The sequence below is a fragment of the Sciurus carolinensis genome, chromosome 18 (genome assembly GCF_902686445.1).
Source record: "Sciurus carolinensis chromosome 18, mSciCar1.2, whole genome shotgun sequence".
NCBI lineage: Eukaryota > Metazoa > Chordata > Mammalia > Rodentia > Sciuridae > Sciurus > Sciurus carolinensis.
This window is the reverse complement of record NC_062230.1, coordinates 39,981,003-40,005,153: the sequence shown is the minus strand read 5'-3', so window position 1 is coordinate 40,005,153 and position 24,151 is coordinate 39,981,003. Positions and strand designations below refer to the sequence as shown.

At 58.3% G+C, this 24,151-nt stretch overlaps 2 protein-coding genes across 15 annotated transcripts in view; one reads left to right on the top strand and one right to left on the bottom strand.

Annotated features, from left to right (window-relative positions):
* The window catches only part of Tsc2 (TSC complex subunit 2), a 34,311-nt gene extending 11,274 nt beyond the window's left edge, over positions 1-23,037 (top strand). For 2 of the 10 annotated variants that reach the window (XM_047533068.1, XM_047533067.1), the window contains exons 13-42: positions 65-168; positions 505-586; positions 1,914-2,069; positions 2,533-2,649; positions 6,176-6,298; positions 7,012-7,118; positions 7,319-7,469; positions 8,506-8,628; positions 9,126-9,260; positions 10,407-10,596; positions 11,414-11,507; positions 11,638-11,740; positions 11,972-12,066; positions 13,258-13,386; positions 14,673-14,837; positions 15,031-15,183; positions 15,273-15,385; positions 15,763-15,975; positions 16,999-17,202; positions 17,764-17,832; positions 18,816-18,946; positions 19,260-19,750; positions 19,903-19,978; positions 20,188-20,274; positions 20,833-21,019; positions 21,273-21,412; positions 21,924-22,002; positions 22,068-22,159; positions 22,245-22,343; positions 22,439-23,036. In XM_047533068.1, the coding sequence (XP_047389024.1) occupies positions 65-168; positions 505-586; positions 1,914-2,069; positions 2,533-2,649; positions 6,176-6,298; positions 7,012-7,118; positions 7,319-7,469; positions 8,506-8,628; positions 9,126-9,260; positions 10,407-10,596; positions 11,414-11,507; positions 11,638-11,740; positions 11,972-12,066; positions 13,258-13,386; positions 14,673-14,837; positions 15,031-15,183; positions 15,273-15,385; positions 15,763-15,975; positions 16,999-17,202; positions 17,764-17,832; positions 18,816-18,946; positions 19,260-19,750; positions 19,903-19,978; positions 20,188-20,274; positions 20,833-21,019; positions 21,273-21,412; positions 21,924-22,002; positions 22,068-22,159; positions 22,245-22,343; positions 22,439-22,609 (4,179 nt within the window). In that variant the 3' untranslated portion in view covers positions 22,610-23,036. Of the gene's footprint in view, positions 1-64; positions 169-504; positions 587-1,913; positions 2,070-2,532; positions 2,650-6,175; positions 6,299-7,011; positions 7,119-7,318; positions 7,470-8,505; positions 8,629-9,125; positions 9,261-10,406; positions 10,597-11,413; positions 11,508-11,637; positions 11,741-11,971; positions 12,067-13,257; positions 13,387-14,672; positions 14,838-15,030; positions 15,184-15,272; positions 15,386-15,762; positions 15,976-16,998; positions 17,203-17,763; positions 17,833-18,815; positions 18,947-19,259; positions 19,751-19,902; positions 19,979-20,159; positions 20,275-20,832; positions 21,020-21,272; positions 21,413-21,923; positions 22,003-22,067; positions 22,160-22,244; positions 22,344-22,438 lie in introns of those variants that run through there. The other 8 variants (XM_047533069.1, XM_047533073.1, XM_047533075.1 and 5 more) reach the window with 8 other exon arrangements.
* Positions 22,689-24,151, bottom strand: part of Pkd1 (polycystin 1, transient receptor potential channel interacting) — a 40,865-nt gene continuing 39,402 nt past the window's right edge. For all 5 annotated transcript variants that reach the window (XM_047533062.1, XM_047533064.1, XM_047533063.1 and 2 more), the window contains one exon: positions 22,689-24,086. In XM_047533062.1, coding sequence (XP_047389018.1) covers positions 23,625-24,086 — 462 coding nt within the window. In that variant the 3' untranslated portion in view covers positions 22,689-23,624. The remainder of the gene's footprint in view (positions 24,087-24,151) is intronic.

The following is a 24,151-nucleotide window of genomic DNA, read 5'->3' as shown; positions in this document are numbered from 1 at the left end:
CAGGTTGATAGATCTCTGGAGGGCAGAGTGGCTTTTTGACACTGGCTTTGTCTTCTTTTGACAGGAGTCCTCCCTCTTAAACCTGATATCCTACCGAGCTCAGTCCATTCACCCAGCAAAGGATGGTTGGATCCAGAATCTGCAACTACTGATGGAGAGGTTCTTCAGGTAATAGAGTCTCCGTGGCCCCTACCTGAGTCCTCATCCTGTGTCACTGTTTCTGGGCTTGTAGGGACCAGGGTCTTAGACCCCTAGGATGTTAGAGCTCTCCTTTCTGATTCTTGAAAGCAGTGGTTCTCGTTGAATGAAAGAGCTTGGTTTTCAGTAAGACAGGGTCCTCAAGTGAGGCCTTCATGTGGTGGTCTGGAGAGATGTCCTCCTGAAAGGCAGAACTCTCTGCCACTTTCCTGGGTCTTGGTCTAGATATTGATGAACCTAGGGTGGATCCTGTAGGGATGGGCCTAGTACTCTTGGCCAGCCCCACAGCCTTTTCTCCTCCCGCAGGAATGAACCCCGCAGTGCCGTGCGCATCAAGGTGCTGGATGTGCTGTCCTTTGTGCTGCTCATCAACAGGCAGTTCTATGAGGTGTGTGGAGGCTGTGGTCTGAGGGCTGGGGGGCTCTGAGGCTGGCGCTGGGGTCTGCCTGGGACTTCCTGTCCTCTGGCCCCTGTGGCAGGCTATTGCTCCCTGGCTTTGGCATTTATTCATTCACCTGTGTGCCCCAGCCAGGCCTGTGCTGGGCCTCCAGCCTGTGCAGTGGCTGGAGAACACAGGCAGTGAGGGTCTCTTGTCTGGACATCACTCAGAACTCTGAAACCTCCAAAAAGTTCTGGTCTGAGTTCAGCACTCTCTCATGGGATGTTTTCCTTTTGTTTTGTAATCACTTGTACCTTGCCAGTCTGTTGTGGGCCCTGCTGGGTCTTTTTTCTGTGCCTGTCCCTCTATTCCATCTTCTTGAGATTGGTGGCATCTTTCCAGGAATGTCAGCACATGCCAGTGTGCGCTTTCTTGCCAATGCACTTCAGGCTGAGGTTCCCTCCCTCCCGTGGCTCATGCAACTTTCTCAGGCCTGCCTGCCCTCCCCTGTCCACCTTTCTTTGTCCTGGACTGCCCCTGCCATCTCTCTGCCTCGTAACCCCACCCTCCCCTGAAGCAGAGCTCGGTGCTTCCCCTCTTCCAGGAAGCCCCTCTGGGTTTACAAGTCCCTCTTAGCAGAATCAGCATTGCCCTGTTCTGTTCCTGTGGCTTTTTTTTTTTTTTTTGGTACCAGAAATTGAACCTAGTGGTGCCTAACAACTGAGCCACATCCCAAGCCCTTTTGTTTTTTATTTTGAGACGACTTGCTAAGTTGCTAAGGGCATTGCTAAGGTGCTGAGGTTGGTTTTGAATTTGTGATCTTCCTGCCTCAGCCTCCTGAGCCACTGGAATTACAGGTGTGCGCCACCTCCTATGGCATTTTTTACTTGCGTTTAGGAAGGCTCTCATCACACTCTTACTACAGTAGCACAGTGAGTCAGGATTTCCCTACTCACAACTTACACATGGCCTTCCACAAGGGAGGTATTTTTTTTTGTCCTGGGAATTGAACCCAGTGCCTCATGCATGCTAGAGGAGGTATCCTGACACTGAATAACAAAAAGCAAGCAGGGACATTGCCTTGGCTTCACTGCTTGAGAGCCTGTGGCCCCAACTCTGCCTGTGCTGGGCCACTGTTCAACAGTCAGTGTTCTGAGCTGACAGGCTGGGCAGTGCCCCAGGAGAGGGCCCTGGAGGCCTTGAGTCAGGCTCAGTAGACCCTGATGACATCCCTGCAAGCTCTGCTGTCAGTGCCTTGGAATGCACAGTATCAGTGAAGTGCACACGCTGCTTGTGGGGCCAGAGGTTCACCTGCTCCCACTTGTGCCTGGTGTAGGAGGAGCTGATTAACTCGGTGGTCATCTCCCAACTCTCGCACATCCCTGAGGATAAAGACCATCAAGTCCGAAAGCTGGCCACCCAGCTGTTGGTGGACCTGGCGGAAGGCTGCCACACCCATCACTTCAACAGCCTGCTGGATATTGTTGAAAAAGTGAGAGCTGCGTGGAGTCCTGGACTCAGTGCCGGGGTGCCCCTTTGTGGCAAAGCCCTGTGGGCAGTGGCATCCCCTGATCCTCTGTCCTGTGCATCGTGACTATTGGCCATCTCTGCAGGCAGGGTGTCCCTCACAGCAGACATGTGTGGTGTCAGGACGCTGTGCTGTGCTGCCTGCTGATTAGCAGTAGTCCTACCCAGGGCCATGGAGATGGCTGCCTAGTGGCTCCCGGGGAGCTGAGCTGGGTGTGTGGGGACTTGCACAGAACCCAGGAATGGGGTGGGACTGTGGCCTGTGTTCTTTCCCATTAAGTTGGAAGTGCCTTGTGATCTGAGTGGTCCCCTGGTTGTATAGAGTGTATCTGTCTTCCTGAAAAGAAATTGTTCGTGGTAGGACGTGCTAGATGGGGGTTGCTTCAGGGAGCTGTGGGCTGGGGCTCACAGTCCTGATCTCTCTAAAGGTGATGGCCCGCTCCCTTTCTCTGCCTCCTGAGCTGGAAGAAAGGGATGTGGCTGCCTACTCAGCCTCCCTGGAGGATGTGAAGACTGCAGTCCTGGGGCTTCTGGTCATCCTTCAGGTAGGTGCTCTGCCAGTGACCTCTTCTGGGAGGGTGTCATGATCAGCTCTTGTCCACTCTAGTTGGAGGCTACTCTTCAGGGACGTGTTTCCCAGGAGATGTGAGCTCCCAGGGTCACGGGACGATGGTTATAGCAGGCATAAGGTCCTGACTGGACGAGAGGCTACAGGGGCAGGGCAGGGGTACGCTCTGTGTTGTTTGTACCCTGTACTTTCTGGTCTGTGTGGAGCTCCCAAGTCTGAGTTAGAATCACCTCCTGTCCTTGTTTCTGCCACAGCAGCCAAGGAAGAAGCCAGCCTATGGCTATTTTGATTTACGTGATGTTTTTGTTGGGATGGACTTCACATAGTGTAGACCTTGTTTACAGTGAACAGTTGAATGGTTTTTCCCATATCCACAGAGCTGGGCAGTTTTAAATTTAATTTTACACCAGAAGAAACCCCATCCCCATTAACTCTTAGTTGCCATCCCTCTTCTAGCCCCCGGAAAGCCCCTGCTTTCTGTCTCCATAGATTTGCCTGTTCTGTGCATTTCACATAAGTGAATCTGCACGACATGTAGCTTTGGTATCTGGCTCTCATTGAGCATCATGTTTTCATGGTTCATTCGTGTTCTAGCAGGTCAGTCCTTCATTCCTTTTTTTAAAAAATTCTTTTTGCAGTACTAGGGATCGAATCCAGGGCTTCATGCATGCTAGGCACATTCTCTACCACTGAGCTATACCCCCAGACTTTTTTTTTTTTTTTTTTTTGTACCAGGGATTAAATCCAGGGGTGCTTAACCACTGAGCTACATCCCCAGGCCTTCTTATATTTTTTATTTAGAGATAGGGTCCCGGTAAGTTGCTTAGGGCCTTGCTAATTGCTGAGGCTGGTTTTGAACTTGCAGCCTCCTGTTCCACTGGGATTTCAGGTGTGCAGAACTGCCTGGCCACCTCCAAGCCCTTTTTAAATTTTCTTGAGATGGGTTCTCACTGAGTTGCCCAGGCTTGCCTTGAACTTGTGATCCTCCTGCGTCAACCTCTTGAGTCACTGGGATTAATAGGTTGCACTGTTATGCCTGGATTTCATTCTAATGTCCCATTGCATGGGTGGTCCACATTCTGTTTATCTGTCTGTCTGTTGATGGATGCTTAGCTTGGGTTGTTTCCTCCTTTTTGCTTTTGTGAATAAGCTGCTGTAATGTAAAAGTATTCACATACGTTTTCGTTTCTTTGGGGTACATCCCTAGGAGTGGACTTGCTGGGTCTTATGCTGTTTGTATTTAATGTTTGAGCAGCTGCCAGGCAGCTTTCCTCTAGTACTGTGCCATTTCACATCTCTACCAGCTGCGTGTAAGATTTTGATTTTTCTATCTAAGAGAAAGTATTGTCTTCCATATCCCTGATCATTTCTTTTGTTTCTTCCCCCCACCTTCTTCTTTTTCTTCTGGTTTGGAGACAGGCATGTCTCACTTTTACCCAGGCTGACCTTGAACTTGTGATCCTCCTATCTGTTTCCTCAGTAGCTGGGATTACAGGTGTGTGTGCCACTGCACCCAGCTTATTTGTTTCTTTTTCTTTTTCTTTTTTTTCCCTCCCCCCAAGTACGGGAAATTGAATCTGAGAGCACTTTACCACTGAGCTACACCCCATCCCTTTTTATATTTTATCTTGAAGATAAAATTCAAGAGTCTCTTGAATTGCTCAGGTTGGCCTCAGACTTGCAGTCCTGCTGCCTCAGCCTCGTCAGTCACTGGGATTAAAGACGTGTTCCTCTATGACTGGCTTATTTCTGTTTCTTTGTGGCTATCCAAGTGGGTGTGAAGTGGTGCCTCACTATGGTTTGGTTTTTTCCCTGAACGCTAGCAACATTGATCATCTTTTTGTATGGTTATTGGCTAGTTTCTTTTTTAGAGAAATGTCTGTTCTGAGCCTTTGTCCATTTTTAACAGTGCTTCTGTCTTCCTGTTACTGACACATGAGAGTTCTGTGCTTTCTGGATGCAGGAGATGACCTTCTGATGTTTCTTGAGCCACAGCTGTCCTTGTAGCATGGTGCTCAGGTGCTCCTGCACGCCACCAGCTCCTGAGCGTCTCTGAGGCCATGGCCTCTCATGTCCCTATGTGTCTCCTCTCATCCCCCATGTCCCTTCTTGTCACCACATGTCCCCTGCCATACCCTCATGTCCCCTCACCCCACATATCCTCTCATATCCCTACATGTCCACTCTCGTCCTTACACACCACCTCAGGTTCCCCAAATGTCCCCAGGCTGCCCTTGCCTGGTAAGACAGCGTTGGGGCTCTCCTGGCCGCCCCACCTCCATCAGTGGTTTTCACACCCTTGCAGTGTCGCCATGTACCTTTGCAGGTGTCGTGATTGCGTAGGTGTGATATGTGAATCTGTTGGCTAAGTTTTTTCTAGTTCATAAGATGCTGGCAGTCAGGTTCCTGCAATGCTGGGTGTGGTGGACTTTTATTTTCTGGCATGTAGCTTCAAAGTGTCCAGTGTTACCTAGTTAGCCCCTCTTAGGGTCTCATCCACGTGGGCCTGTTCTGCGTGCTGCCTGACCTGTAGGGAAGGGGTGTGATGGCCCCGTGGCCTGGATGAGCCGGGAGCCTTCTTGACCTGCAGAGGGAAGGCAAAGGAACACCTTGCCTTCCCTCGGGAACCTGCCCTAAGGCCCAACAACTGGCTTTAGGCTTGAGCCGTTTCCCGGTTGAGGTAAACTGCCCAGACTGATATCATTTCTTTTTAAAAAATAATTAAAAAGTCATATTTATTTTGTTAAATACACACAACCTCAGTGAAGGGTCAGACTCTGCCACCTTCCACCCAAAGGATATGGCTGAGGCCCCATGTCCCTCCTGCATAGCTCGGGTATTTTTGTGTCAGTCACCCACCCGCTGTTGCCCGAGACAGGGATGAGTCTTGTGTGCTCTGAGGCAAGGAGCTGTGGGGTGTGAGTCATCTTTTAAAGAATGATGGCTTCTAAGCACCTGCTGCTCACCTCCAAGGCTTGGAGATCACAAAGGCCTGTCTGATGCTTGTGGCCCTGTAGTCTCTGGCCCAGCCTTGCCACCCCATGCTGCTGCAGCACCAAGGACTCTTGCCCTGGCCTCACCTGTCACCCGTCAGGGAGGGCTCAGGGTGTCGGTGGCTGGGGTTCCTGTGGGATGATGGGCCTAGCACCTGGGGATAGCCCTGCAGCACACAACCCTTTGCCGGGTCTACACTTGTTGGCCTGGCTTTGCCTTGTAGCATCTGGAGCCTCTCTTTGGCATGCAGGGATGGGGGTTCAGTTGATGCTGCACAGGGTCCCATTGGACAGATTTTCCTAACTTACTAACCAGTTCCCTGATGACATGGACATGGATGTGTGGAGAGACGACCCCTCACGTGGTGGTGGTGGTGGTGGTGAAGAAGAGCATGTTTGAGAAGCATGGCAGCTGCTGCCTTCAGCCTGCAGAGAGGTCATCTGCCTCCCTGGGGTGCATCTCCCTGGCATGCTCTTACCCTCGTGGTGATTGGTACCCTCTCTCCACAGACCAAGCTGTACACCTTGCCTGCCAGCCATGCCATGCGTGTGTACGAGACACTTGTCAACCACATTCAGCTCCACTACAAGCATGGCTATTCCCTGCCCATTGCCAGCAGCATCCGGCTGCAGGTACAACTGAAGTGGAGTGGGTGGTTGATTCCCCGGGGACCCAGAAAGCTGCCTCAGTCTCAGCAGATGTACCTACAGGCTGGAGAGGCGGCAGGTGACCTCAGGAGGGGCCTTCTGCAGGCTTTTCTCTCTGTGGTACCCACCGAGGCCACAGCCTCCTTATGATTCTCTGCCCTTTCTTTGCAGTGCCTGTGTTTCTGTGGTTTATCGTGTGGTAGCCTGGGATGGGGGCAGAGAAAAAGAAGCACCCTGGCTTCCCGGGGGGCATGTGGCCCTGATGCTCTTGGGGTTGCAGGATCTGTCAATGACCTGCAGTAGAGGGCATGGACTGGACAGAGGGAGGCTCAGTAGGAAAGGGCTGGGCTGGACGAGCTGTTCTGAGCTCTCTCTGTGGGTGTCACACCAGAGCAAACAGAGGTCACTGAGATGGAAGCCCTGGCCCCTCCCAGAGCATCCACTCAGGAGGGTGGCCTTGCTCAGTCTTGCTGGAGGAACCAACAGGGCCCTGAGCAGAACTTGCAGTATTTGGGAATGCGTGGCATTGCCCCAGCGTGGGCACATCTGCTCTGGGAATATCTGCTGCAGGGGCTCTAGTAGGGGTTCAGACCCAGGTGTCAATGGGGTGACAGGGCAGTGTGGGCCAGCGGGAGGCTGCCTGCCCTGGCCAGTAGGTTTCTGGCTCAGGTGGATGGCATGGTTCTGCTCCCTGGCAGGCTTTCGACTTCCTGCTGCTGCTGCGTGCTGACTCACTGCACCGTCTTGGGCTGCCCAACAAGGATGGGGTCGTGAGGTTTAGCCCCTACTGCCTTTGTGACTGCGCGTACGTGCCTGTGTGATGGAGGGTATCGGGTTCATTTGCGTCGGAGGGGAGCTCATGCTGTCTGCTCTAGTAGAATAGCTGTGTGTCTGAGGGACCATCCCAGAAGGGGTCGTAATGGTGGGTGGGTTCGGGAGGAACCGGCTATTCTAACCTATATGGTGGGACATAACCTCAGCTGCTTGTCCCACTTGCTTGTGCAGGGAGCCAGAGCGGGGCTCTGAGAAGAAGGCCAGTGGCCCCCTTTCACCTCCCACAGGGACACCTGGCCCTGTGCCCTCTGGTCCTACCGTGCGGCTTGGCCACCTGCCCTACTCCCTGCTCTTCCGTGTCCTGCTGCAGTGTTTGAAGCAGGTGAGAGGCCCAACTTCAAATTGTGTTGGTCCAGTCGAGCTGCTGGAAGAGTTGCTCTGAGGGCTCCAGCTTCTTGGAACCAACACACTTCCCCTGCATTAAGACCTTGGGAGCTTTGCATGCTTCCAGAGTTTGCAGCAAGCCTCAGATGTGTAGGCACAGTGCTGCAACTGTAGACCAGCATGCACCTTGTGGGGAGGGGAGTGCAATCGTGTCTGGGGAGCATCTGCCTGGCAGACGCAGGCCAGTCTTGAAAGGCAAGGAAGGTTCCAGGGACAAGTCTTGGAAGCAGGTAGGTGTGGTTCTGAGCAGCAGGTTGTGCTGGACCAAGATGCAGAGACGGGATGTCCAGACTGGTGAGGGGGTGGACAGTAGGGTGTAGACTGGCGGGGGCTGGAGAGAGGGGTGGGCCTAGGGTGCTGGTGTTGGCCCTGAGGTCCTATAGGTGACTTCTCAAGAGTTTTTAGGACTCTGCTTTGGACTTTGCTCTGGGCAGTGACTGTTCCCTCAAGGGGGTTGGACTGGAGGCTGCAGCTTGTGTCCTCCTGTTGCCCTGGCCTTGGGCTGACACTCGTTCTGTGCCAGGGATCTTGGCCTGTGGGCTTGCTGCTTTCCCTGTCCACTGTTGTCATGATTTCTTTTCTGCCACACCTTCATTGTTAGGGACTTTCAGCTGGTGCTCGGGCTGGGCACTGTTGGGGCCCTGGGTACAGTGCTGTAGGCGGATGGTCCCTGGGTCACATTGGGCAGATGCGGGGAGGAAAGAGCAGAGATGTGGAGGTCCTGAGCTTGGTAAGGAGGGAGGAGGTGTTAGCTCCCTGCTGGGCTCTGTTTACCTGGCCTCTGGAGGGCAGCTGCTGTAGAAGCGGCTGACAGCCACTGGATTTGCAGAGGCAGAGGCCAAGGCTCACCAAGTCCCCATGTGCTGAGAGTGCTCTGTTCCAGATGCAAGTAGCCTCAAGTGCTGACCTTCCATCTTCTGTCTCCAGGGTCCAGAAAGCCCTGCACTCTCCCTGACCCCCTCCTCTCCCTCTAGGAGACTGACTGGAAGGTGCTAAAGCTGGTCCTCAGCAAGCTGCCTGAGTCACTGCGCTACAAGGTCCTCATCTTCACCTCCCCGTGCAGTGTCGACCAGTTGTCATCTGCCCTCTGCTCCATGGTAATGCCCATCCAGCAGACTCTGTGCTGACCCCGCCTCTGTCACTCATGGTGGACCTGGTGTGGTGGGGTGGGGGCCCCAGTCCAGTCTTTTCTTCAGAAGACAGCAAACCCCTGGCAAGAGTACGTGCCATCTGCAACCTGCCATCTCCTCAGACCCTTGGCTTTCATGTGCAGTACACACTGTACCTGGGGCCGTGGGAACTGCTGGGGGGGCCTGGAGTGCATTGGAGCATCAGAGGTCCCTGATCAAGGGTGTGTTACTGAGTATTTGTCCCTTCTCCCCTCTTCCTGACTGGGGCCCCCATGCCATATGGGTCAGTCTCTGCTTCTCTCTCATGTCACAAGGTGGTGCTCACCTGCTTCTCTGAAAAGGCAGACCCCTGCCAGGAGGGAAAGCAACTATTGGCCCCAGACTCTGCTAGTCTCCCCAGCACCCTCTGGGGTGGCCAGGGGATCTGGCCACTGGGCAGGGACTGCATAGTAGGGTCTTCTTAGCTCTCAGGTCCCAAGACTCTCGAGCGGCTCCGAGGCACCCCAGAAGGCTTCTCCAGAACCGACCTGCACTTGGCTGTGGTCCCAGTGCTGACAGCGCTGGTCTCTTACCACAACTACTTGGACAAAACCAAGCAGGTGAGAGATGGTAGGGGAGGAGCATGGTGATATTCTGGGCTTGCGATCCTGTCCTGAGCCAGAGGGACATACTGCCTCCTCCTTGGACTGGCTGCTAGGCCAGAGCCCGGTGAACTGGCTTTGCTTCTCCCTTTGCCACTGGTCCCCTGCCTGTGGGCAGCCTGAAACTACAGGAGTCCGAATCCCTGGCCTTTCTGAATCCTCTGGGGATTCCTCTCTTCAGTCGCCGCTCTCCCTTCGAGGAGCACTCCCTGGCCTGCACCTGCTCTGACTTTGCAGAGTGGGAGGGCAGGCTGGGCTCACAGCTTCGCCTCCCTCTGCACCTGCCGTCAGTGCAGAGCACAGGCAGCACTCCTCCCGGCGTCCTGTGCTGCTGCTGTCACCCACTCTCAGTGAGGACGCCAAAGTACTGGGGACCTCAAGAGCCCACTCGGGTCCTGACACCTGGGAGGGGCTTCACCTCCAGCTCAGGCCTGCCTCCCCAACCCCAGCTCCTCCCCGTGATGCTATGGGAGCTTGTACCAAGCACACCGTTCCTCAGACTGAGCTGGACAGCCCTGTTCCACTGGGGTGTGCTCTGCCCCTTCTGTGTGGCTCAGCCTGCCACTGCTGGCATTATCCCAGAGGGCAGCTGGCTGCACAGGCCCACAGTGTTTCTGAGCAGGGTACCAGCTTCAGGAAGGCAGCACTATTCCTGGGCATTGATCTCTAGGCCGTGACCTGCGCTGTCATTTTGCTTCTGTCTTCACAAAGGTCACTGCCCAGAGTGGGTGTGGGGCCTGGTGGCCTTGCTCTGTCAGATAATACCACCCCTTGGCAGCATGACCAGCCTGTCAGGGGGACTCAAACCAAGGGGGACCCAAACCAAGGGGGCTTTGGGCACAGCATGTCCAGGGAGCCAGACCCTGTTAGACAGTGGGGTGGGGTCAGGAAGGACCTGACAGGAGCAACCCACTGTGCAGTCTGCCTGGGTGTGCTTGGCTGGTGACTGGCTCTGCCACTCAGTCACTCAGGGACCATCCTAAACTTTGCCCCCAACCCTTATGGAGCCTCCTAGAATGGGCTGAAGAGATGAGGCCTGGGGACACCAGAATGGATAGCCAGCCGTCCCTGTGGGCAGGGCCTGAGGCGTTTTGCTTCCCACAGCGTGAGATGGTTTACTGCTTGGAGCAAGGTCTCATTTACCGCTGTGCTAGCCAGTGTGTGGTGGCCCTAGCCATCTGCAGTGTGGAGATGCCTGACATCATCATCAAGGCGCTGCCTGTCCTGGTGGTGAAGCTGACACACATCTCTGCCACAGCCAGCATGGCCGTCCCGCTCCTGGAGTTCCTGTCCAGTGAGTGTGTGTTCCCACCCCTGAACCACTCTCAGTGCACCTGTGGGCCAGCATGGAGGGCAGACCCTGGGTTTGGACTGTGCCTGTTATAGTGCCTGGTGCTGACCTGTCCCATTTCCCACCCCACTGTGTGCAGGCTGACCTGCCTTGGGAACTGGGGGCTTGGCACTTCCTGCCAGCTGCCTGAGTGACCTTGGAGAGGCTGTTCCTTTCCTCCCCCAACATCAGTGGAAACATCCCCCCCCGTAGGAGCTTCCCTCGACAGCCTCTGTCCCTTGGGTACACACCATAACTGGCGTTGCCAGATCACCCCCACTTTGTCCACTGCACTGTCGGATGGTGACTCCCAGGAGTTCAGGGTCCCTCGCCAGGCCCTTGCTGCCACCTCGTACATGCCTGGCCAGCAGCAGGCCCTTAGATGGTGAGGCACCAGAATAGAGCTGGGTCAGCACTTACTGGGGAGGACCAGAGAAAAAACAGTTGACACCTCTTGGGCCACACAGGGGCTCTATTGTGTTTTCTTTTTATTTTGCTTCCTACCCTGTAAAAGTGTAAAGACTATTCTTAGCTTGTGGGTCATATGGGTGTAGACTGTAGGCCAGATTTGACCTGAGGACTGTAGTTTGCTGGCCCTTGGAAAGGAGAACCCAGGCCGGGGTCAGGAAGGTCATGTTTGGTTGGCTCTGGCCTTCCCTGTCTTGGACCAGAACAGCTGTCCTGGCTTTTAGAGATAAAGCACAAGACCCTGGTGACCCTGCCTGTGGCCATGGTCTTCAGGATGGCCTGGGCTCTCCTTATGGTGGTCCTTGCATCACAGCTCTGGCCAGGCTGCCCCACCTCTACAGAAACTTTGCTGCAGAACAGTATGCAAGTGTGTTTGCCATCTCCCTGCCGTACACCAACCCCTCCAAGTAAGTGCTGACTGTGCAAACCCGCCCGCTCCTTGCTGAGGCCTCGGCTCCTCTGCTCTGTGCTCCCACCCGGATGCTCTCCTCGAGTGCTGCAGGGAGCACCAGGGCCAACCCTTTTTTCTTGTCTCAGGTTCAACCAGTACATTGTGTGCCTGGCCCACCATGTTATCGCCATGTGGTTCATTAGGTGTCGCCTGCCCTTCCGGAAGGATTTTGTCCCTTACATCACTAAGGTTAGCCCATGGATAGGAGGCCTGTATCTGTGTTAGTGCCAGGATCCACTTTGTCTGTGGTAGAGCAGAGGCACGGGAGGGGAGAGGGAGGAGGGGTTCAGTCTGCTGAGCTTAGCTCACTACAAACCAGGGGCGGACAGAACAGCGGGAGCTGCCACCATGGTCTGGGTGTGTGACTTGTCCCAGACCTCCCCACAGCACCACCTCATAGCTTTAGTCTTCCCACTCCAGGGCCTGCGCTCTAACGTCCTCTTGTCTTTTGATGACACCCCTGAGAAGGACAGCTTCAGAGCACGGAGCACCAGTCTCAATGAGAGGCCCAAAAGGTTTGCGTGTGCTGTGGGCGTGCCTGGTATTGGGTGGTGTGGGACTCCAGGCTGTGACCTGTGACTGCTGTGGTATATTTAGGGCCTGGGGCTGTCCAACTGCCTCTAGGTCAATAACCGGGCATAGAAGCTGGGATTGAGGGTGTGCCACCATGTAGGGTGTGCTGGGGCCAAGATGCACAGGATTTGAGAGACCAGGCAGGGCCTGCCAGGACCACTAAGGCCTCACACTCACCAAGTTGGCCTGCTGTGGCCTTTGGTGTTTTAGATCCTGTGGGTTGGCATCTTGGCCTGCCTGGGCCACAGGTGTGGCTTTGCTGAGTTGGGGACTGGGATGCTGCCTGTAGGTGTCCAGGTTTGGGTCTGACTTCACCAAAGGAGCGCAGGGTCATGTCAGGCAGCTAAGACTCCCAGCCTGGGCAGGGGAACCCTGTACACCCCTGCTCTGCCCTCTGGCCTCTGGTTAGCCAGCCTCCAGCCAGGGCTGCCCTCTTCCTCCAGAGCTTGCTCACCAGGGGGCACGCTCCTCTCTACCATCATGACCGCTTGTGCCAAGTCTGAAGTCAAAGAGCCATGCTAGGCCTCTGTGTTCTCGTCTGCTCTCACGGAATGGCTGCCCCGCCTGCCCCCACTTCCTGCCCAGGCTTTCTTGACTCTCCCTAGCTGGGATACGGCACTTTCCAGTGCGACCTATACTCAGAAGCCGTTTGCTCGGGCCTCTGGGGCTGGGGCAGGGGTGTAAGTTTGACCACCAGTGCCAGAGTCTCCTCTCTGGGCCTCTTCTCATAGTAACCCTCAGGGCCTGGCCACCGTGGCCTCAGTGCCTCCTGGGTCCCAGAACTGGGTGGGGCCAGCCTTTTATGGGGTGGGTGGGGACATGTGGTCAGTACAGCCTGGAACCTGCCGTGCGGATAATCCACACGTTTAATTTGCACTGATGTCCTTTGTTTTGGATCATTGTGGAACCTGACTGCTCTCAGTCACCTTACGAGTTGTATTTTTATGCGTTTTCTTTTCTGTCTCCTCCCCTGCTAACTGTCCTTTGGCATGGTTCTTTTATTCATCTCCCGGGATCTCTCCATCTTGACCCTGTGGCCTGGGACCTTTCCTCCTCACCCCTCCAATGGCTTGTTCTCCCCTTCCCGGGAGCTGGGCTCTCTGGGGCTTGGGGCTTTCTTCCTCACCTGGTAGTTTGAGGATAGCCAGAGCCCCCAAACAAGGCTCGAATAACTCCCCACCTGTGAAAGAACTCAAGGAGAGCTCTGCAGCCGAGGCCTTCCGGTGCCGCAGCGTCAGTGTGTCTGATCATGTGGTCCGCAGGTAGCGGGGCTGTGTCGGGAGGGGGGCACAGACCCTGGAGCTTGGCCCGTGAGCACCCGGGTGGCGGTGCATGGGGCTGCTTGCATGACCTCGTTGCCTGGCCAGGGCTAGAGGAGAGCCTGACCCCGGCCCAGGGGAGCCTGGTGGTGAGGGGTGGAAAGGTTGCATTCTGTCCCTGAGCCCCATACAGCATCAGCATGGGCCTAGCTGCATGGCAACCTCAGAGGTACCCTGGCCGGGGCAACTGCTCTAGAAAGCTGGGTGGCCAGTGACAGCCTCCGCAGGCTTGTCCCCAGAGGGCCAGGGTTTTTCCAAATTAGATCAGGGCCCGTGAGGTTGAGTAGAGACATGCAGCCTTGAGTTTGGCCTGTCACGGTCCCTAGAGTGGACTTTGCTTCTTGGACTTCCTTCTGGGAAAGGTCTACTTTCTTTTGTAGCTGGAGGGGAACTGGGGGCTTTTGTGAGGGGGTTGGGGGCGGCCTTGGAGGGGCAAGCCAGCCCTTGTGTAGCCTCAATTGCTTCTACTGGCCAAACCTAGGGGGTGGGCACTGGCTTTCAGGTACCAGGTCCAGGCAGCTGCCCAGCTGTGGTCACCCTGCTGGCCCAGGCTACACTAGGAGAGGGCGTGCCTGTGTTCACCTCCTGGCCTCAGCATCCCATGCCCTGTGACCTAGCTGCTTACTAATGCCTGCTTTGGCTCCAGCCTCAGAATGGCCTCTTCTGTGGGGTGTTTGACCAGGAGTCGGGGGATGGTGAGGCCTTCTGTGAGGCTCCCATCAGCTCTGTTCGAGCAAGTCCCCAATGTGGCTCAGGAGGGGCTGTGAAACTTGTGACAGTTAAACCTGCATAAGCCTTTCTCCTGGTCCCTGGGGTGTGTGGGGCTCTGCACTGGCCCAGCCTCCATGTCCTTGACGGAAGTAGTGGCCGTGGGCAGAATGCGATCCTGCTCTGTCCCCGTGGTCTTCGAGTCTGCATGACCAAGCTGATCTGCTAAAACTGCGACGAGCTCTCCTGTGTGCTCGGGCAGAGGGGACGCCTGTCTCCAGTCTTAAATCTCTGCTCTGACCAGAGGGCCCAGGTCTTTCCTGCAGAGTGTCTCCCTCCTCCCTGGGATGATGTGGTCCACCTGGTTCGTGAAGCTGCGGCTCAACTAGCCGCTGCACCTGGTCCTGACAGGGTCTTTAGGAGCGAGGCCCTTTTGGCCTGTGCATGCATTCAGCTTTGCCCCTGGTGGTAGGTGACTTGGCCCTGCCTGGCACTCTGACCCTGGCCATGACTTCTTCCAGCAGGATACAGACATCCCTCACCAGTGCCAGCCTGGGGTCTGCAGATGAGAACTCCGTGGCCCAGGCTGACGACAACCTGAGAAATCTCCACCTGGAGCTCACAGAGACGTGCCTGGATATGATGGCCCGATACGTGTTCTCCAACTTCACTGCTGTACCTAAGAGGTGCGAGCTGTGCTCCGGGTGGGAGTTCCAGCCATCAGGCTGTTCTGTGACTGTGTTCCGTCCACACCATGGTCACAAGTGTAGCTATGCGGGTCATCAGGGCCACTCTGGCCTTCAGGAGCTGGACTGCCCTGAAGCATCTCTGGGAGCCCCACAGCAGATCAGCTGGAAGGCCACACTTCTTTGCTTTCAGGTCTCCTGTGGGAGAATTTCTCCTGGCAGGCGGCAGGACCAAAACCTGGCTGGTTGGGAACAAGCTTGTCACAGTGACGACCAGTGTTGGAGCTGGGACCCGCTCATTGCTGGGTCTGGACTCTGGGGATCTTCAGGGCAGTCCAGAGTCAAGGTGACTGCTCCTTCTCCCCTGTGTGCCCTGCTGGCCTGGAACCCTGGGGAGTCCTCGTTTACCTTGTGCACGGACACTTCTGTCTCTAGCTCCAACCCTGGCCTGCACGTGAGACAGACCAAGGAGGCGCCTGCTAAGCTGGAGTCCCAGGCTGGGCAGCAGGTGTCTCGCGGGGCGCGGGATCGGGTCCGCTCCATGTCGGGTGAGTCCCAGCTGCCTCCCTGGCAGTTGTGCAGGGTGGGCAGCACCCTCTGCACAGTAACGAAGTGGAGCCCCTGTGGCTGAAGGGCTTGCTGTCGTGCTCGTGTTTCCCTGGCCCTGGAGCGCCTCTGGGCCCTGCCTTGAGTGGACTGTTGTCCAAATGAAGCACATCTGGAACCCCTTCTGCCAACCTGGGCCCACTGAGGTTGGCAGCCTTAGAGGGCCAGGCCTAGGGCTGAGCTGCTAGCACTCCGGCCCCCTGTAGACACTGGCCTGGTGCTTCCAGGCTGACCAGACCGTGGAAAGAGCACCTAGCTCTGCACTAGTGAATTTGTACTGCGCAGGTGGTCACCGGCCCTCTCACCTGGTCCTCTGCAGGGGGCCATGGCCTTCGAGTTGGTGCCCTAGACCCACCAGCCTCCCACATCCCAGGAGGCCCCACTTCTGTGGGACCACAGAATATACCAGCCACAAAGCCGGAAGAGACCTCTGTGGGTGCCCAGGTGCCAGCATCGGAGAAGACGAACCTGGCAGCCTACGTACCTCTGCTGACCCAGGGCTGGGCTGAGATCCTGGTGCGGAGGCCCACAGGTACTGAGAGGACAGGTGGACTGGACTGCCTAGCGCCTCTGAGCTTGGGCCCCCTTGGAACGGACCCTGTCCCTAAATTGTGGCGTGGTTACCCCAGGGCTGTGACCACACAGCAGTAAGCACAGGGCATCTGGGAAGAGATTCTGTAGCTGGGTCTCCAGAGGCAGTGGTGCCCACACAGAGGCCTGCCTGGGATGCACAGGCTGCTGTGGCAAAGCACCAAACAGGGCAGCCTGTGCTGCAGAGGTTTGCTCTCCAGTCTTTAGCTGGACCAGCAGGCTGGCTCCTTCTGAGGCCTCCCTCCTGGACTTACAGACACTTCCTTCTCCCTGTTTTCTTGCATGGTCACCTCTGCATGTCTATGTCCTAATCTTTTTCTTTTGGTACCAGGGATTGAACCCAGGGGTGCTTAAACACTGAGCCACACCTGCAGCCCATTTTTATATTTTATTTAGAGACAGGGTTTTACTGAGTTGCTTAGGGCCTTGCTAAGTTTCTGAGGCTGACCTCGAATTCAAGATCCTCCTGCCTCAGCCTCTGGAGCCTCTGGTATTACACGCGTGTGCTGCTGCGCCCGGCTCTGATCTTTTCTTATGAGGACACCAGTCAGTTTGGGTTAGGACCCACCCACATGACCTTACTCTTTACAGACACTGTTTCCACTTGTCATCTTCCGAGGTCCTGTGGGTTAGGGTGTGACGTGAATTTTGAAGGGATGTAACTCAAGCCGAAAGGGCTTAGCAGAGGCCTGGAGCCCAGGAGGTGGTAGGAAGAGGACACACGGTGCTGATCTGCAAGACTAGCAGGCACCAATCACCCTGAGGTGTCCCTGAGGCTGCCCTAGGGTAGCAGAGTGCCTGGTGTCCAGCAGGGAGGATGTGACCACAGCCTAAGCTCTTGAGGTAGCCCGTTTTGCCACACGAGGCATGTGCACACGTGGAGCTGCCCCGGGTGGGGCCCAGGGGGATGGCCAGTCAGAAGTGCTGGCCTGAGACTTGAGGGGTGCTGCCCCGCCCTCTCCAGGGAACACCAGCTGGCTGATGAGCCTGGAGAACCCACTCAGTCCCTTCTCCTCGGATATCAACAACATGCCCCTGCAGGAGCTGTCCAATGCCCTCATGGCAGCCGAGCGCTTCAAGGAGCACCGGGACACGGCTCTGTACAAGTCGCTGTCAGTGCCGGCGGCCGGCACCGCCAGGCCCCCTCCTCTCCCACGCTCCAACACAGGTGAGCTCTGGCGGGGCTGCCTCCTGGGGCATGCGGTTCCCTCCGCGGCTCCCGTACTGTCCTCGCACATCTTCAGGGCCATGCTGGCCCTCTCCCACCTGTTGAAGGGACTGTTTCTTAGAAACTGATGCCTGCTGTCCGCTGCTCAGGTGCTTCTGGGGATGGAAGTGCTGGCAGCAGGCAGGGCCCCGTGGAGCACCCTGTAGAGGAGGCCCAGGGCCCAGGAGATACTGCAGGCAGGCACACTCTGCCTGGTTGGTGCTGGGGTGCCAGGAACTGCCAGCGTACGTGCTCCCAGGCCTGTTGGCCTTGTCCTGTGTCACACCCTCTGGCCTCCCCCATGTGGCACAGATGGTGTCTGCTGTCAGGAGGAGCTGGGGAGCGCTGTCCTCCCAGAGGTCCGTGCAAGCTGCCTGGAGAGCCGGGAGCCCGAGTGCGCCGGCCCGGCCGCCGCTGGCCCTCCCCTCTCTCCTCTCCAGGCTCGGGGTCTGTGCCTGTCCTCTGCTCGGCCTGTGTGTAATCTCTGCTGCTGACGCGGCTGCTCACGTGGTTCCCTTGCAGTGGCCTCTTTCTCCTCCCTCTACCAGTCCAGCTGCCAAGGACAGCTGCACAGGAGCATTTCCTGGGCAGGTATTCGCGCGTCCCTTTAAGGAAGCGGTGTTTCTGCAGAGTGCCGTCTGCTGCGTAGGCGCTGTTCTCATCGTCCCTCCTCTGGCCACCCCTCCATGACCTGTTCTGAGCCTCGCCGCCCTCGGGAAGCAGGGTCCCGACGCGCATGAGGACATCTGTGCAGACGCCTTTGCTTTGCAGTGGGAGCCCCTTGACTTGCGCCCCTTGTGCTGAGCTCTGCTCTGCTGCACATGACCTCCAGGAGGTGGGGTGGCCCCGGTCTTCGGGTGGCAGCTTTTGGGTACCTAGTCTGACCTTAGGGCTCAGCTGAGCTGACCTTGCCTGGTTCATGGTGCCCTGCATTTGCCTTTGTCACAGCTGGCCAGGGTCCCTGCAGGCTGGCAGGAGGGCAGTGTGCAGCAGGTGGGCTGCGTGTCTGCAGGGCCGTGTGGGCATCACAGGCTGCTTTGACCCTGGGCTGCTTCTCACCACACCCTGCCCTGTTGCTGCGCGGGAAATGCTGTCTGGGGACCTTGGTCCCTCATCCCTAGGGCATCTGCTGTGGGCCTGGCCTGGACGTGAAGGCAAGCCTCTGCCCTCAGTGGGCTCGGAGTCTTTGTAGATGGCCACGTCCCCCACGTCAGCCTCTTCCTTAGGTCCCAAATCCTGGAGAAGCTCGGCCTCTTTCCTGGATCTCTGGGGCAGGTCTCGGGCACTCGCCCCTCCCACGCTGAGACCACCTCGAGCGGGGCTCCTTCCTTGTCCTGCCCTCACCTGCCCGCCTTGCTGGAGGTTCAGAGGTGGCTTCTGGGTGGGCAGAGCTGGTGTTCACTGACCCCTCAGGAGGCCCCAGTCCAAGGGTCCCGCGATCTCTCCCCAGCCTGCTCCATGGTGACAGCAGCAGGCAGGGCCCTGTCCCTGCTGTTAGGGAGAAGCCTGGTAACCTGAGGCCACATGAGCGCCAGGCCTGACCCAGCCCCCAGCAGCCCCTTCTGTGTCCTCAGACTCTGCTGTGGTTCTGGAGGAGGGAAATCCAGGCGAGGCCCATGTGCCAGGGGAGCCCCCGGAGCTGGAGGACTTCGAGGCAGTGCTGGGTGCAGACAGGCGCTGCCGGCGCCCCGAGGCTTACAGCAGGGTGAGTGTTGCGGGAAGCGCGGGGACAGGGCCCCGAGCCCTGGGAGGGCACAGGTGAGACCCGCCTGCACCCGGCCTCCTGGCTGTACACTCACGTGCCTGTGAACTTGGCAAGATCCTACCTGTTTCTCACCTGAGAAAACGACCCGCTCTTCTTCCACATCCCTCCTGCTCGGCCACCTGGCTTCTTGGTGTCTGTCTGGGGTGCCCCCGTTGGGATCGCCCTTGGTCTGTGGGGTCCCAGATCCTTTGCTCAGTATGGGGGGGAGTGGGGCCAGAGAAACCTGACTGAGGTCCTCTTTGGGCTCTTGCAGTCGTCCTCGGCCTCCAGCCAGGAGGAGAAGTCTCACAGCGAGGAGCTGGCTGCGGGGGGCATCCCGATAGAGCGGGCTGTCTCCTCGGAGGGCGGCCGGCCCTCTATGGACCCCTCCTTCCAGCCCTCACAGCCCCTGAGCAAGTCCAGCTCCTCACCCGAGCTGCAAACCCTGCAGGACATCCTTGGGGACCCTGGGGACAAGGCTGATGCTGGCCACCTGAGTCCTGAGGCCAAGGCCCGATCCCAGTCTGGGATCCTGGATGGGGAAGGTGTGGCCTGGGCAGCACCAGGCGAAGAGGCCCGGGGCCCCGCCCCACCCGAGGGCCCCTTGCCGTCCAGCTCCCCCCGCTCCCCCAGTGGCCTCCGGCCCCGAGGCTACACCATCTCCGATTCAGCCCCATCTCGCAGGGGCAAGAGGGTGGAGAGGGACACTTTCAAGAGCAGAGCTGCAGCCTCCAGTGCTGAGAAGGTGCCAGGCATCAACCCCAGGTGGGCCTCCTCCCCGTCTGGAGCTCCCAGATCGTGCCTGGGGACATGGCGCCTGAGCTGCCTGGGCAGAGCAGGCTGAGGGTGGGTCCGGTGTCCTCCCTGGCCACGGGAGCTGCCCGAGCCCCGCCCGCCTCACTGCTGCCGCTCTGCAGCTTCGTGTTCCTGCAGCTCTACCACTCACCGTTCTTTGGTGATGAATCCAACAAGCCCATCCTCTTGCCCAATGAGGTAGGCACGCCCTCCTCCCCTGGGAGCCCCTGGAGCCGTGTGCGGGGCAGAGGGAGGCCCCTGCTCTGGGCTGTGGTGGTCAGAGCCCAGCCTGTGGTGGGTGCACCCTCTTCCCTGTCAGCATACCTAGCCCTGCCTGGGGACAGCCTACCTAGGTGGGGCACCTCTGTGGGGCTGGCAGGGCTCAGACAGGCTCTGTGTGGCTGCAGTCCTTCGAGCGGTCAGTGCAGCTCCTTGACCAGATCCCTTCATATGACACGCACAAGATCGCCGTCCTGTATGTGGGTGAAGGCCAGGTAAGGCTGCTGGGCCGGCAGGCCCACCTGGGGTGGGGGAGGGGCTGCTGGCTTCCCTCCTGGAGCAGTGGGGGAATCTGTGCCCGGCACTGTTGCCAGTACTGGCAGCACAGCTTTGGGATATGCTGACATTTAGGCATGTGGTAGACAGGTCACGAGGACTGTGGAGCAGAGGTTCGAGAGCAGTAGGTGCAGAGGCCCTGGGGTAATCTGGTCCCGAATGAGCCTGGGAAGGTGGCAGGAGATGGGCAGTGGCTTCTGGGTGTATTCTTCTTTTTTTAGTGCTGGGGATGAGACCCAGGGCTCCCGCGTGTTAGGCAAGCCTTGTAGAGACCACTGAACTACAACCCCAGCCCTCTGGGTGTATTTTGAGGAGTGTGCTAACCAAATTTGCTGACCAACTACATGTGGGTTGGGGAGAGGCAGGGACCCGGGATGGTAGCACGACACCTGGCCTGGGTAGCTGTCTGCATGGGATGCGGACAGCAGCAGAGCCTCCGGGCCCTCAGCGGCTGGGCTGGGCTGGGCGCCAGCCCACTCCTCTGGCTCTCCCCACAGAGCAGCAGCGAGCTGGCCATCCTCTCCAATGAGCATGGCTCCTACAGGTACACGGAGTTCCTGACCGGGCTGGGCAGGCTCATCGAGCTCAAGGACTGCCAGCCTGACAAGGTGTACCTGGGTGGCCTGGACGTGTGTGGTGAGGACGGCCAGTTCACCTACTGCTGGCATGACGACATCATGCAAGGTGTGCACACAACACTCCTGGGCCAGCCCCACTACTGTCACCATGACCCCGTGTCCTGAGGGCCTGGGTCATGCACGCTTGGTGTGCAGGCAGTGGTCCGACTGGCCAGTGCCTGGATGTGGCTCCAGTGCGACTTCAGCTGCCAGAGAAGCCTGGTGGGAGGCAGAGGCTGCACTGGGGACACTCGGACCCGGCCCTTGAGGTTCTGCCTCGTACTGCCCTGCCACCCAGCCCAGCCTCGCCTGCCCCACAGCTGTCTTCCACATCGCCACGCTGATGCCCACCAAGGATGTGGACAAGCACCGCTGTGACAAGAAGCGGCACCTGGGCAATGACTTCGTTTCCATCATCTACAACGACTCTGGAGAGGACTTCAGGCTGGGCACCATCAAGGTGAGTGGGACCCTGCTGTGTCCGGTGCCCAGGCAGTGCCTGAGCGTGTCACCTACATCTTGCCTCCTGGACGGGTCAGAGGCCAAGGTGGCAGTACAGCTGAGACGGGGTGTCCGGGTTCACCTGAGGCGTCATGGCCAGGAGAATGCCCGGGGCCTCAGGGAGCCCGGGGAGAGGCAGCGTGGCAGTGTGGAGGCCAGGCCTGCCAGCTTGGTCTTCTTGGCAAACCACAGGGCCGTGTCAGTGGGCAGCGTGGGGGGCGCTGGAGCTGTGTGCCCGTGAGCCTGAGTGCTCGTCACGTCCCGGGGTTGGGGTCAGGGGTGGGGCGGGTCGGGCGTGGCTGTCCCCAGGCTGGTGAGGAGCAAGCTAAGGCACAAAGGCAGGTGGCAGAGCGTTGATATTGAGGTGGTGGCCCTCTGTCACCAACGAGCCCGGTGCTGAGGTCAGCAAGGCAGGAAGTGGCCCACAAGACGTGCTAACACCAGGATGGCCCTTTCCCGGGTCTGGGTAGGGCCAGTTCAACTTCGTCCATGTGATCATCACGCCCCTGGACTACGAGTGCAACCTGCTGTCCCTGCAGTGCAGGAAAGGTGAGGCTTGGGGCTGGGCGGGCCGCACAGGGGCCGAGCCCGGTGTGAGCACCTTGTCTCCTCAGACATGGAGGGCCTGGTGGACACCAGCGTGGCCAAGATCGTGTCTGACCGCAACCTGCCTTTTGTGGCTCGCCAGATGGCCCTGCATGCCAACGTGAGTGAAGGCAGATCCAGGGGTGGGTCGGGCGGGGGTCCCAGGTGCCCTGGAGGAGGGCTGACCACTCTGCCTCCCGGCCCAGATGGCCTCGCAGGTGCACCATAGTCGCTCCAACCCCACGGACATCTACCCCTCCAAGTGGATCGCCCGGCTCCGCCACATCAAACGGCTCCGCCACCGGGTAGGGAGACGTGCCAGCAGGGCTGGGGCAGCACGCAGCTCGAGCAGAGCGAGTGCCGCCCTCCTGGGCTCGCTGCCAAAGCCCTCTCCCCTCAGATCCGCGAGGAAGCCCACTACTCAAACCCCAGCCTGCCTCTGCTGCAGGTGCAGCCCACGGCCCACACCAGAGCCCAGACCCGGGCCTCCGCTGAGCCCACAGCCACCTGTGAGGCAGGCCAGCGGAAGCGCCTCATCTCCTCCGTGGATGACTTCACCGAGTTTGTGTGAGGCCAGCTCCTCCCTGTCCCCCCCGAGGATGATGGACAGTAGTCTGTGTACACGAAATAAACTGGCCCTGTGCCCCCAGCACTCAGACACAGGTGCAGGTAGCAGTCAGACAGCTCCTTTATTTGACTTTGTCTGTTTTGTGGGGTTGGGGGCAGGATTGAGGCGATGCCTGTGGCCATGGCCACTGAAGCGGGCATGCCCACCTCAGCGGTGCCCGGTGTCACGCCCAGGCCTCCACCTCACACTGTCACATGTCACCTCCCCAGCCCCGGGAGCCAGCCCCCAGGAGGGGCCCTCCCCTGCCTGCCTGTCGCCCTTGCCGAGACCCCACACCAGCAGGCCCGGGTGCTGCCTTCCACCAGGCCCCAGGCAGGGGAGGAAAGCCAAGGGCGTGGTGCTGACCAGCACTTGCCCAAGGCCAGACTTAGACCCAGCCAGAGGGCCCAGCTTCAACCACCAGGTCCCTCAGGCCTAGTGAAAAATAGCGACATACAAAAATATATACATTTCAACCCTGTATAAATTACTGATGGTGGACACACTACGGGAGGGCGCTGGAGGTGAGTGCGCTGCAGGGGCGAGGAGGAGAGGTAATAACTTAGGGGATGGACCACAGGAGGTGCAGCTCAACCCTCCTGAAAGCCTGGATCCTTAGCGAGGGGATACGGCTGCCCAGGGGAAGGCCGGGCACAGCCCGCTGTACCTGAGGACTTGGGGAAATAAGTTAGCGACCCAGCTGGGTTCTCACTGGTCCAATGCTGCTGTTCCTGCAGGGAGCTGGGGAGGGGCCCTGGGTCCTGGCTGGTCGCAGCCTCTTTAAAGTGCTGAAGCCCACAGAGACAGGCAGACCCACCCCGCCTGCTCTCTGGGAAACCTGCGTGCAGCTTTCTGCCTGACCCCAAACCTTGAGGGTGGCAGAAGATAATACTGAGCGGTGTCTTCCCTGGCTCCGTGGGGCCAGAGCAAAGCCACAGGCCCTGCCCCAAAGGAGGAGCATGGCCCAGATTCCCTGGTGCTAAGTACTGCTCGGGTGGACCTTGTTCTTAGCCCACCGGCATGGCCTGCTAGGTCCAGGGGCCAGGTCCGTACCCCGACCTGGCTGGGCAAGGTGGCTGGGCAGGGTTGGCCTGGAGCGGGGGGAAGGTGAGGCAGGAGGCCGTCTGCTCCTGTGGCCTTGCAGGCTCTGTAGCTGCTGCTCCAGCTGGTAGACGTCTTCTGTGGCCTGGTTGAGTCGGTCAAACTGGGTCAGCAGGGCCTCAAAGACGACAAGGAGACGGGAGGGCTCGGGCTCGGGCTCCCCTCTTGGCCCGGGGTGGCCGGGGCCCACACTCAGCCCGTCCTGCTGGCTGGAGGCGGTGGAGGGGCGCGAGGCACTGGAGCTGGTGCTGGCTGGGGGCGCGTCTGGGGATGACTTGGAGCCCCTGGAGGAGCGTGAGGGCAGTGGCTCCATCCCTTCAAAGCGGACCTTGTGGCGGAACTGGGGGCGGCACAGGGGCTCGGTCAGTCCGGCTGCACCCTGGGCTCACTGGGCCCAGGGTGCGT